Genomic DNA, 13649 nt, shown 5'->3' with positions numbered 1-13649 from the left:
ATCCGTGAGGAGAGAGGGTGTGCGCGGCTGCGGGCAGCACCGAGGCCTCTGGGGACGGCTGGGCCACCTCCTGGTTTTCGCTCCCGCCCCGTGGCCCTGTGAGCGCGGGGACCTGAGGGCAGCTGCCTTGGAGCCGCTCCCTGCTGAGGGAACCTTTAACTTGTGTGTGAAGAGAGCCGCCTGCTTCAGGCCTTGTAGGTTTTCAGCAAAATCTTGCCGAATAAAAAAAAAAAAAAAGCTCTCTTAATGCAATAGGCTTTGCAGATATTTAAAAAAAAAACCAAAACCAAACCACAAACTAGTTCAAGAGGCATGTGCTTTTCCTTAGGCGTTAATAAAATGTGGTCAGTGTTCTGAATGTCTTCTGATGCAAACACCAGGACAGCAGGCCTGAAATGGTAGACCCTGCAGGGAGTGAAGAATTTAGTATGAACAGAGAAGACCAGTCTTGATTCCATGTGTACTAGATGTGAAAAAATGTAAAAAAAGCTTATTTAGATTCATGTCAGAAGTATGTTGTCCTTGAATGTTGTCCCTTAAATATTCTCACTGGCAGTCAGAGAAGGAGTGCTGTTGCTTGTGCTATGGAGATGATTATTACCACAATACAAAAAGCACAATCTTTCTACAGTTGAGTTACAGAAAATTATTTAAGTAGACCTTGTCTCAAACTTTCTCTCTCTTGCCTCTTTTTTTTTTTTTTTTTTTTGTAGGAAATATAATCACCATGTCATCTGCACTATTGCCCAAGCCGCAAATGCGGCGCCTTTTGGCCAGTCGGATCAAGTTTCACCTATTTGGGGCATTTTTCGTATCTGTGGGATGCGCAGCTTTATACAAGGTGAGATCTGTAGTCATTCAATTATAAACTGGACTCATTAGAGTGTTTTAAGAATTCATAATATTTTTCTGTTGAGATTTGGTTGAGCTGTTCATCTGAAAGCTTTAGTAATGTATTTTTGTAAGCATGTTTCCAGAACATAAATAAATGTTCCTAATCTTCATTTGAAGAAATGATATGAATGACCCTATGCTGCATGATCAAGATCACGCAATTCGTGACAAATTAACCTTGAGTCTCCTAGTCCTGGACTCCTCTGGATCATTCGCACGATTGATCCACATTAACTCTAGATAGCCTTTGTCTCTCTCTGTCACAGTATCTGAAACTCTAGAGAGTTGTCAAAGTCTTATCTCTAGACTGATTTCAGAAAAAATTGCCCCTAAGCAATTTGGAAGAAACGACTGAATATATCAGTGTGGTGAAGCTTAGTATGGTCCTTTTATCCTTTCTTTTGAAATAGCATGTGGAAACGGAGCATTACAGTTAAAAAAAAACCCCACCACTTACGGATCGGAGTTTTGTTTTTGTCATCCTTAAGAGACATCTGACAATGATAAGAGTGGTAGTTGTTCTTGAGTGCCTTTATTAAATAATTCTCAGATCTCATACACAAAGCAAGCAGCACAGTTTGAATTCCTGTGGAAGAACTGGATCTTGCTTTGCTCATTGAACTCTTTCATATACTGTTTGCAGCATTTGAGTACTCAGGAAGCTATTGATAAAAGTGACTACAAATTAATTTCAGGTTGTTCACAAAAATATCACTGTTGACTTAAACTTCTCAGAAATGCCTATCAGAAACAATAAGCTTGCAAAATTCAAGTTCAGCATCTACTTAACACATCTGTTAAGAGGTAGGCAAGCTTGTTTGTGGTCAGACTTACAATGTAATTTTAATAGTCTGTGGTTTTATACCTTATTTGGCACTTAATACACTAGTAAGGCAGCAGACCATATTTAGAACAAGTAACACGGATCTCAGTAGTGATTTACTTTGTTACATGTTAGATACTGTTGGATAAACCCACCTTGGACTTGCCTTCACATTTTTTTGTGGCTTTTTGGGCATATCCCTGTGCTTCAGGTGAATCCAAGGAGTCAGCGTTATGCCTTTTTGTGTCAGTGAGCTGTAAGATTGGCTTGGCTGTCTTGTAAAATTTTACCAGACTTCTGTACTTGACCTACAGTGTAGCTCAAATGTAACACATTATTTTAGGATGCCATTTTATCTGGAGTTACAGTTTTGCAGCTGCCCACAGGTACAAAACCTGCCATAACAGCACGTTTTACCTGTAAAACTGTGAGCAGGGTGGGCATTGGACACGTGAGTGTCAATATAGGTGGATTGTTTCTGGATCGTAAAAGTGTAATGTGCTGTCTTGTAATGGACTTTCTTTTTAAGGTTTCACTTCAGACATTTGTTTTCCAACCAATGGTCAGGTAGCCCGAACTGTGCATTTGAACAAGAACAAAGTAATATTTTACTAATTTGAACTAAAGGCTTTTTAGACTGATACCCACTGATACAAATATATACAATATATTTATCAACGACTTGGATGAGGGAGTAGAGTGCACCCTCAGCAAGTTTGCTGATGATACGAAACTGGGAGGAGTGGCTGACACACCTGAAGGCTGTGCTTCCATTCAGTGAGACCTGGACAGGCTGGAGATTTGGGCGGGGAAAAATTTAATGCAATTTAACAAGGGCAAGTGTAGAGTCTTGCATCTGGGCAAGAACAATTCCAGGTACCAGTGTAAGCTGGGTATTGACCTGTTGGAGAGTAGTGTAGGGGAGAGGGACTGTGGGGTCCTGGTGGCCAGCAGGATGACCATGAGCCAGCACTGTGTCCTCGTGGCCAAGAAGGCCAATGGCATCCTGGGCTGTATTAGAAGGGGGGTGGTCAGTAGGTCGAGAGAGGTTCTCCTCCCCCTCTACTCTGCCCTGATGAGACCACATCTGGAATATTGTGTCCAGTTCTGGGCCCCTCAGTTCAAGAGGGACAGAGAACTGCTGGAGAGAGTCCAGCGCAGAGCCATGAAGATGATGAAGGGAATGGAGCATCTCCCTTATGAGGAAAGGCTGAGGGAGCTGGGTCTCTTTAGCCTGGAAAAGAGGAGACTGAGGGGTGACCTAATTAATGTTTATAAATATGTAAAGGGTGAGTGTCAGGAGGATGGAGCCAGGCTCTTCTCTGTGACATCCAGTGATAGGACAAGGGGCAATGGGTGCAAGCTGGAACATAGGAGGTTCCACTTGAATATGAGAAAAAACTTCTTTATGGTGAGGGTGACAGAGCACTGGAACAGGCTGCCCAGAGAGGGTGTGGAGTCTCCTTCTCTGGAGACATTCAAAGCCCGCCTGGATGCGTTCCTGTGTGATCTGATCTAGGTGTTCCTGCTCCGGCAGGGGGATTGGACTGGATGATCTTTCGAGGTCCCTTCCAATCTCTAACATTCTGTGATTCTGTGTGAAATCATAGCACTAAAAAAAAAAAATTCTGTGCATAAAGCTTTGCAAGCTTTAATTTTCTATGTGTTACTTTCCAGTTTGGAGTTGCTGAGCCCAGAAAACGAGCTTATGCAGAGTTCTATAAAAACTATGATGCCATGAAGGACTTTGAAGCCATGAGAGCAGCTGGTGTGTTTGAGTCTGCACCGCCCAAATGATAGTAAACTGCATTTCCAGGTAATAAGCTACTCTGCAGTAGAACAAGTGTTAAGTGCGATTGTTTCAGGGAAACATTGTGCTTCTATTTGGAGAATCCTCCATTTTGATCAAATAGAAAGGTGCTCCCAAAGAAAAAAGATACAAATTGCACTTGAGACCTCTGGGTAATAAAAACACAAAGAAATACAGCAACTGGGGAGCGGGGAGTAAGGGCAGAGTAGAATGCTCCTGTATACCTTTTGGGTAACGTATTGAACTTGCGTGATACAGGAGACTTGCACAAAGTGATGTCAGGCCTTCCCCTCCTCACACAGCCATGTTCAGAGCAATTCTGTGTTCACATGGAGAGCAGACAAAGCTCCTGCATGAGACTATAAGACACGCCTGATATCGCTGTTATGTTGATGCTGTCACATCTTGAACTGCTCAGCTTCTGGCTATCTAGATCTGCTACTCGTGTGCTTGTGGTGGTACAGTGAATGATAAAATGGAGAGGCTGTTTCTCTCATAGCATGCATCTTAACGTAAGAAACAGACAGCTTCCACACATCCTTTCATCCTTCGAAGTTGGTGAGAGGGGGAAGATAACCAGGCATGAGAGGAAATATATTTAAATACATATGTACATATATATATATATAAATTGCAGTGGCATACCACTCTGTGTACTAATATTCAGATTTTTGTCATACTGAATTGAGCTTGAATTGAACTTTGTTCATTATACTGTTTTCCTGGCACTTAACACTGCCTTTTGTTTGAAGACTACCAAACTTTGTTCTCCCTTACTTGTCGTCATAACATGAGGGAAGAAAAAGGTCTTGATTTCAACCTTGTTGTAGTTATTAGTAAGCACACTGACTAAACTGCACAAGCTCATGATGTGACAACTCAATAAAGAATTTCTCCTCACTTCTTGATCCAGATTTCTTACATTGAGTTCTCTGCTTCTCTTAAAATGACTTCAAACTAATCTAGAATGATAGCTTTTTCATTCTTTTGGAATGTTTTCATATTGTGATCATTACGTGATAATCTGTGGCTCTAATTATCCTGGCCAGCTGGATTTTCTCAGCTGTTTGCTTAAAGCAGCAAGATTGCATAAAACATTTGTGCTTAACACTATTAATACTAAATTCTGTTGTGTGACAATCTACAACTATCTGGTTTCTGCATAACATAATTACATAAAAAAAAGCAGAGCTCCAGCTCTTCTAACAAATGTAAAAAGAAAAAAAAAAAAAAGAAAAAAAATGTGGCAGTCCCTTTGTTACGTTTTACTTCTGGTTTTTAGCTATGACTGCAGCAAAGATAAATAATGAAATGATAAATTCACCTGGTTTTAATCCTGGTAATTCTGCCTCTGGTTTGGTTCTATTGCTAATATATAGGCACTTTTAAACTTTCTTAGACACTAGAATCGCATTCTTTAGTCAGGTGGCCTTCATCAGAGTATTCTGAAAGGCCATCTGGTGGTAAAATCATTTGAAACAAACACTGTCAACAAGGATGCATGTTGAATATTTAATTGGAATCACGAGCAGGATTTTTTTCAGTGCAAACAGAGCTCCACTCTCAGCTTATGTTCCCATTTGCAGCTGAAAAAAAAAAAAGTTGCATATTGTGTGCACCTGTTAAAATTAAATGTTTCCTAAACATTTCTTCCATTCCTTAATTATGCCAGCTCAAAAGAAAATGTGAAAGACAAATCTTTTTATGTGATTTTGTTTGAATTGCTGGTGCTTCTTGTTCTTTCATTTATTTATATGAGAACTGGTATTTTTCACTCCTTCATAGTAGAAGAGGTTGGGGTTTTTTCGTGCTTGCACATGAATACATAAGTAGAAGCAGGGGAAAATAATGCCAGTGTTTCAAATGTTCTGAAAAGACTGTGAAAAGGACAAGTACACAGAACAGATGGAAGGCATTTTCATTTGCCTCAGTAGCTTAAATCTTAGCTATGGAAGTTGGATGGAGGTTGAATTTGATGCTTTTTTTTGGGTATAGTTACATAAAGGGTATGGTGGTCACACATGCTCTACATCTCCCATTTTGTTGGAATATATTCTTTATGTGGCAGTAAATACAATGTTTTCACCTCACATAAGACTCACTCTGGAATCAGTACTTAGCCCCAAAATTGATGAAAGGTAGGGTAAGCAGGGGCGAGAATTCATGAGTTAGCATGGAACTCTGCACTGAGTTTGTTCCTGCTGGGTTTTTAGGCACCTTGGTACCCTAGTGTGAATTTACACTGTTTTGGCTACTTGGCGTGGACTTTGTGTGGTGTTACTGACAGTGGACACCAAGTGCGAGGATAAATTTGTCAGGTATCCTACCTTCACAGTGTGCTCAGTAATAGGATAAAGGGGAAGCTACAAGTTTGGTGCTAACCACTTGCATGACTCTTGTCATGGAGCACAGCTGGCCTTGGATTGTGTTCAATACGATGTGGAGAAGCAATTTGAGTTTGGTTTTCTTCCTTCCTTGGTAGGTTGCCTACACCACTTGTTTCCTCTCTGGCTCCTATCTGAAAGCTGCATTCCTTTCTCTTTCAGGCCCTTAGCAAGCTTGATTCAGTTATCATTGCAGCATGTATAGTGAATCTGACGTGCTGTGCAGTATTGTTCCAGCTCATGATTTGTTCCATGTTTCTTCTGTTTGCCACATGAAGGGTGTGTGAATCTTAAACCATCAGGAAATAACAGGGGGAATTCCTCTAGACTAAACCACCACATAAACATTTCTCTCTATTGCTTTGCATTCGTACATACTGATATGTTTACTTAGAGCATGAAGTTTGTCCAACATAATTTTTTTTTTTATCTTGCAGATCCCCTTCAGTCTAAGGAGACTTGATGACTCAAGCTTACCTGTTCACTGGGTTGTAAAGTGTAATGCGCTTCAGTGCATGGCACACTGCGGTGTAACTCAATAAATAAAATACATGTCAGTGGCGCTTAGTTTTCATCTTTAATGTCAAAACGCTTAAGTGCTCAGATGCTGGGAAGAGTGGTGGAAAGTCTTCATAAATTGCTCAAGATGGATAAGGCTAGTTTTCTCTTCCCCGTGAATGATTTGCATCTTTGTTTTGGCCAAATTCCACATTTGATAACAAAGTGTATCCCTAAGCAGTTACAGCTAGGTTGTCTTTGCTCCTGCTGGGAATATGCAAGAGGATAGTTGTTACAGGAAGGGAGAGGCTGGATTTCTGGAAGGGCCTGTGTTACCTCTGGCTTCAGAAAGTGAATGTCCTTGAGATGCAAGAATTTGGGGAGGAATTCTGGAAATATACGAGCCAACCTTATCTTTTTTCTGCTGCCCTCACTGTATTACCTTCGGTACAGCAGCAAGCTGTTACATAAAGACTTAGGAACTATGCAAATATCCACTCTTGTACATAGTATGTTACTCTAATTGGAAAATTACTCTCAACTGCAGGTATCTTAACATAGATTTGATGTGCAAGGGGAAAGAGGATAAAAGCAGACAAAAGAACAAATACTTATTTTAGGATATTATGGTAATGAAAATCTTTGTGTGCTGCTTCTAGACATGTATTTTTAATATCTGGAAGTAGCTAGGTATGGTTTTGATCTCTGTGTTCTGTGTAGTTTGAGACCTGCTGCCCTATCTTCTGCTGTGACACCCATCATTTGGAACACTGTGTGTTGCCTGTTGCTGAGGTTGAAGATGGTACTAGGGCTGTAGCTCTTGATTGCTGAATGTGGGTACTAGGAGAGGAGGCGTCAAAGCTGATTGTGTGAAAGGAGGAAAGGCTTTATATGAAGAAGCATGACAAATTAAGCCATCTGTGTTGTATTTGAAGGTCTTCAGTTCAATTCCTGTTTGGAGTAACTCATTATTTTAAATGGATCATTAACTACTTAACACTTAATAGGTATCCTTGAGCAACATTTGGACTAATGAAAGCAAGTAAGTAAAGTAATTGATCCAGCACACTGTTACAGAGCACCATGGGATTTTCTTTAAATTTTCCATACAGGCAGTGCTTTAAGCAAAGAATTTTACATTAGTGGTACAGGGGGAAACCATCTAGTAATCAAAATACCCCTGCTCTTATAAATGTAAACCAAAGGTTAACAATAGCAGATGATACCCATTTATCTTCACAATGTACAGAATAAACAGTGTATGTCATTAAGCACTGACTAACATTTTCTCAGGCATGTCTGCAGGTTTAAATAGCCAGGGGTCTTTAGTCATACTGACAGCTTCAGAGGCAAAGAAACTTGCTACTGCCAGGTGTGCAGGCTAATAGATCTGACTTCCCTTGCAGCGCTAGCCCCTATATTCTTCCTGGATGCAATGAATTAATTTACTTTTAAATTCCAAGTTTCTTCTAAACTGTTGCAGCCAACAGCAGCTATTGTTGTAGTCTGTGTTCCTTCAGTTACCAGCCTGTGTAGATTTAAAGAAATGAGTGGCTTGTGACTGAAGATAACTTTTTGGATGGTAGAGCAGGCTCAAGAGATGTGAATGGTTAAGTGTATTCAACAAGGACAAAGAAAGGTAAGCTCTGACTTCGGTGTCTGTGCTTTGAGAGGCTGTAGGTTATAATTGTTGCTTTCTGTAGAATATTATGGTTTCACAATGGCTGCAAAGCAAGTATTTCCTTTTAGCAGGCAATGCCAACCAGCCCATAGCTTGCTTTCCTCTGGAGTGGGAAGGGAGGGCAAAGCTGGGCGCCTAACGTGGGAGTTCGGTAGAAGAGCTAATCTTCTTTTCTGAAATTGGCATCAACCCATCAATTTTCCTTTTTTTTCCTTTGTCAGCAAGAGTTCAGCTAATCCTGTCTTACAAACAATTGGGAGGGGGACGTAGCATAGTACAAGAAAGACCTGTGTGAGTTAGCCCCTCATCAGCTGCTTGTTACAGGGCCTGGCATGCTGTTTCTAGGAGATGCAGAGCTGAGAAACATGCTTGTTTCCTCCGAGTCGAGACCATCCCAACTGTCTGTAAAGTTTTTTGCTATATTTATGTAAGAAATAACGTATAAAAAGGAATTGTTTGACCTAAACTACTTTGGGAAAGGTCTTGCTGTGTATAAGCCTGACCATGCTTTCAAATTTTTGGCTGGCTGACTTTATTCTGGAGTGTTTGAGGAATGATTGATTGTTCTGGAAGCAAACTAGAAAGATAGATTTGAAGTTGTGAGCTCTCCAGGTCTAAAGAGCATTATGAGAGTAGGCATATTTTAAAAGTACACATTGGAGTGCTTTAGCAGCTAAGTACAGGCAGCTGCTCTTTGGACAACTTTGTTTTCATAGTTCACACAGCTCATATGTAGGAGAGGCTGATTTATATGCCGTCTCCACACATGTTTCCATACATGTGGTCAGAAGGGGGAGAAAGAACCTGCCTAATGCAGTAAAGATGCTTAGCTTAATTCACTAAAGAAGAGTAATTTAAGCAAGTGTTTATTCCAGGAGAATATAATGCAGGAAAAACATGCATTTTAAACAATGGCTGCAATATACAAACTTTTAGAAATTTAGCTGCTGCCTTCCCTCATTTTTTGCAGGTGTGTTTGCATCCTCTTGTCTGGTTTGTGTACTACATAAATAATGAACAGATTAGGCTAATTCAAATGGTGACTACAGTGCCATTTTGATTCAGTTAAAGTCACAAAAGCATAGAACTTCTCAGCCTATGGTTTTTGGCAAGCTAATCATCAGTTTTTAGTTCCAAAGTATTGTCATGTGTCTGTTGCATTTTCTGGTACATGACAAAGTCCAGTGACCAAGTGGAATCTAATGGAGTCTACATGAAGCTTGTATGTCTGTCCTGTCCTACACAGTGACCTGTTCATCCCTTATAACTGAATGACCAAAGAGCTCACAAAAACAAGCAGTATAGGAATAGGTTTATTATCTTTAAACAATCTCATTATATTACAATTTAACCACCAATATGCAAAATTAGAAGTATTAAACTATTTCCATAAAATACTCTGGAATGAAGCATGTGTGTGTATATATACATATACATTTCTTTTTAAAATAAGTGTTATTTAAACAATTACTAAGTTATTAAATCACTGGATGAAATGTTGATAATGGATGGGCTTATTTCACATTCAGGAAAGGACAGTTCAGATCCCAGACTTCTGTATTTTCAGTACACAAGAGACACTGCTTTTAGAAATACCTTTTAACAAATCAGAACTCAAGAGAAAAGCATTGGAGTTACTACATTCTTATTTACTGTGCATTTGGTCATATCAAGTATGCATAGAGGTTATTAACTATAAAGCATATGCATCTGCTCCAAATGATGCTCAGATTTTATTCCAGTTCTTGTGTCCAATTCCGACCATGTTCAGGAATCCCCAGACAAAATTCATGTCCATAAGTATGTGGAAAAGGAGAGAAGAGTAACATTTATAGTGGAAAACCAGGTAAGCTTTTCTTTTTTAAATAAAGCTGCCATAGCCAGATTTGGTTTATAAAATAATCTAACTGTGCCCAGAGACAGTTAATTCTTGTCTATTACAAACTGTAAAACATCTGAAAAATAAGACACTTAGCAAGCTCATTTGTCTTGATGTGTTTAACATCATATTCCTAAGTGTGTCGTGATGGCATCATTAACTGTTAATGTAATTGGAGCCTGTGCTCCATTCTTCTCAATCAACTCAAAAAAACCCCCTCACTTCGCTTAGCACAAACATATTTGAAAGGTTATGTTTCTAAATATCCCAGGTTTATCTGTTCAGAGATGATAAGCATAAAATGAATTGGGGCTTAAGTGAGCAACGCACTATGGAGCGGTGGCAGATCGGAAGTGAGACCCAACGAGGCTATACTTAGCACCTGCAGATCGACCTTACATCCAGCTGATAGATTTTTGGTAGATTTTACAGAGACTGAGCTTTGTTTCTTAAATTTTTGAACTGCGTGTTTCTGGCTTCCAGGTAACAACCAGACAATGCACAGCATCACACATACACTGAAAGTCCTGAAAATTTGATGTTGGATAAAATAAAGTTTCTGTATACAGACCGTTTTAAAAATAAATTCATGTTGTAGTTCATGTTTTGTTCTCCAAACCACACAAAGGCACTAGTTTACATTAAGGACTAATGTCCTGCTAAACTTCAGTCAAATAAAGGAAGCTATTTTAAGGTTAAAGTGGTGCTAAAACCCAGCTGTCAGTAGTAACTTAAAGCAGCCACACTGGGTTTTTCAGATTTAGTGGGGGGAAAATGTTTTGCCTCAGGACGTACATGTTGGGGGGAGTGAATGTGTGGGGGGAAAGGCTCAGCCTTGAGCAAGTTTTTACAGCTGAGTTATAAACCTGGTTTATAACAGAAACTGGCAGACCCTAAAATATGATATAGAAGGTATTGATACACATTTAGTGTGTGTGGGGAAAAATGTCTGTATGGACACAATTTTTCCTTATTCTCTGATTTTTGGTTATTAAAAAGAAAAAGGATTTTGATTGAGCTATAGCCCAAGGCTGCTCCTTTTCACTTTATTAATTTGCTAGAACATTTTCCTTCCAGGACCAGTGTTTTTTTTATGTTGTCAAGGTAAAAGGTTTTTGGGCTTAACTTCATTATCATCTCCTACCTCCTCAAAAATTACACCATCTCTACCTTGATGTAGGTAACTGCAGAGAAAACATGACTTTCTAAATGGTAAGGTATTACTCACCACAAATAAGTATTAATGAAATCCTTTCCTCAAGGCTTTATTTTTTACCATGGTGAATTTGCTAATGAATACTTGGGCAAAATTTGGATCAACCACATATTGATATGTTTTTGTTATAGTTGGAAGGTGGTCAGCAGCCACAGTTTGCAATGCTGACGCTGTTGAGGTGCTGGGAGCGAGGTGATAGGATGTCTTTGTGACGTACTCCATGAGGCGGTTGTATTGTTGTTCCGATAGTCTCTCTCTAGCTCCATCTGCCTGAAATCAGAGAACATAAAATAATTACCAACTGACAGTAATTGAGCTTAGTAGTAAGGACAATAACTTCCACATTACTTTCTGTAGTTAAAAATCTTCTTTCCTGAGATCTTTCTTACAATCATTTAATGGATGTTTTAACCAACAGTCCTCTCCCATACTTTGGTGCTTGGTGGATCTGTCCTCTCCTTTGCTGTTTTGGATACTTTTGAGCAGCTCTAACTCTGCCATAGAAAGTTTAAGCCGTATCCTCTGAGAATTTCAGGGATGGACTCTATGCACCTTGCTCAAGAACAGATCTTTACAATAGATCAGCTCTTGGGAGACAGGAAAAGCATCTGAGCCCCTTTTAGAAAAATGCCTGTAGCTCCTGGCGGTGCTCATCGGATAGCAATTCTAATTAGCAAAAAACTTTTTCTCACAAAGTAAAATTAAAGCAAGCCCATAGCTATATCTGGGCAGTTAAGTTTAAGTCTTTAGTCTTTATTTTAAATCAAGTAAGAAAGAAGCTACCTTCCAGGTGAATGTTCTATGATAGGATATTTCCATCTGTTTCTGGTCACCAAAAAAGCCACTTTGGGTCAGAGGACCCACACAATTACACTTTTTTTTTATACAAAAGGGTTTTACTAAAGATGGTTTGGGTATGTCATTTCTGGAGAAGTTAACAGACAACTGCCTCTTCCACCACCATGAGCTGGAAGGACTCCTCTAAAGAAATCCCTTTTTGCAGGCTGAAATAGGTGGAGGTTCAAGGCTCTCGAAAGAGGGATGCTAGTAACCTACCTCTAGCAGAAAAAATACATCAAATCAAATACTGTCAGCAGAAAGGTAGCATCCATCATATGGTTCCAACCAGATAATTAGATGAAAAGCCAAGGGCAAACCTGGCTTTGGAAGATTATTTGTCCGTGCCCTTTTTTTTTGAAGAAGAAATTGAAGATGACTATGACTAGCCAGGGAAGGGAAAGCACGCAAGCAGGCATCAAGCTAGTTGCATGGTTTCAAGAAAATGTATTTCAGAAATACCACCATGGATGTGACAGTGGTAGCACTGGCAAAGTCCCTCAGAATAGAAGTTATTTCCAAAATATGACAATGAACAAAAAGGCAGAAGCTATCCTAGGACTAGGCATTGATGATTCCTTATTTACACTTGGAGAACTGCTGACCAGTTTCATTTTTGCAGGGTTTAGGATGTCACACTAGCAATTCCACCTCTGCTATCTTCCGCCTGTCTTTCAGGGAGTTTTACACATGCCTCACCAGATATGATGGTATTTTCAAACAGTGCCATTGGATTCAATTTAACATCCAGGATCAATATCATGTCACATCTCTGGACTGCAAGGCTCATTTTAAACCAACCATTGCTTATTTGACGAAAGAATTATTATGATTGATAGATAGTGACAGATGTCACATCCAAATCAAAACAGTCCCCTCTGGTTTTTTTACTTTGCTTTTGGAGACGGATTTGATGCTCAGCAAGGAGAAACCCTCCTGTTTTCAATCACCACCACAAAAATGCTAAAGCAAGCAGACTCATGAATAAGCTCAGAAGCTCAAGGTTGGAGCCGATGCCTATAAACAGTGGAAATGATGAAATGGGCAGAGAGTGTGGTTTCCATGAATGACCGTAACGGGAGGGAAAAGTCAGAAGGCAGACCGCTGCAGCAGACACAGTGGAGAGTGGTGTCAGAGCCATGTCCTCAGTCTGGTGGCACAGAGAAAGTATCTCAGCAGTCAGTCTGTTTTACCAGTTGAAAGGAGAGAAATACGCTGAAGTAGCACCTATTTAAATAAGAGTTTAAGTTATGGGGTAAACCTTGCAAGTAGGTGGCTCCACATTTTTCCTGATTTTTCTATTTCTAGGGCAATAAGCCAAGAGGAAGCTGGTTCTGCCTCCACACTGACCAAAAGACCCAAGTTATCAAAGGAGATGGAAATGGTGTTGGCATCGCCCTCACCTACCCTTGTGAACCCATTCTTCATTCCGCCCCAGGCTGTATCCCACCGATACAGCATAATTATTCAGGAGGAAATAGCTGCACTTGGATGGTCTTCCAAAGTAACTGAGACCCTACTTGCTTCCAGATGACTTCATCGGCAACTGTCTGATTCTACAGCCAGTTTCAGTTTAGCTTATATTGTCAAGACAACAACAGAAACTTGGAATTGCTGTTATTCGACG

General features: G+C 39.9%; 2 protein-coding genes across 3 annotated transcripts in view; one reads left to right on the top strand and one right to left on the bottom strand.

The window, feature by feature from the left end:
- The first annotated feature begins 717 nt into the window (after window positions 1–717).
- LOC104462881 (cytochrome c oxidase subunit 6C) lies at window positions 718–6471 on the top strand. 2 transcript variants are annotated; one of them, XM_010075025.1, is made up of 3 exons: window positions 718–841; window positions 3395–3516; window positions 6349–6471. In XM_010075025.1, the coding sequence occupies exons 1-2, from the start codon at window positions 728–730 to the stop codon at window positions 3512–3514; spliced, it is 234 nt and encodes a 77-aa protein (XP_010073327.1). In that variant the 5' UTR covers window positions 718–727; the 3' UTR covers window positions 3515–3516; window positions 6349–6471. The 2 variants fall into 2 exon arrangements, with proteins under 2 accessions (XP_010073327.1, XP_010073326.1); XM_010075024.1 differs by lacking the exon at window positions 6349–6471 and having other exon boundaries at window positions 3395–3533.
- A 4705-nt stretch (window positions 6472–11176) lies between these two features.
- The window catches only part of LOC104462882 (vacuolar protein sorting-associated protein 13B-like), a gene marked incomplete at its 5' end in the record, with an annotated part of 112291 nt that continues 109818 nt past the window's right edge, over window positions 11177–13649 (bottom strand). Inside the window, one exon of the mRNA XM_010075026.1 lies at window positions 11177–11455. Within this exon, the coding sequence (XP_010073328.1) occupies window positions 11210–11455 (246 nt within the window). The remainder of the gene's footprint in view (window positions 11456–13649) is intronic.

The sequence above is a fragment of the Pterocles gutturalis genome, unplaced genomic scaffold, assembly GCF_000699245.1.
Source record: "Pterocles gutturalis isolate BGI_N339 unplaced genomic scaffold, ASM69924v1 scaffold3437, whole genome shotgun sequence".
Taxonomy (NCBI): Eukaryota; Metazoa; Chordata; class Aves; order Pterocliformes; family Pteroclidae; genus Pterocles; species Pterocles gutturalis.
This window is presented reverse-complemented; position numbering and strand designations above follow the sequence as displayed.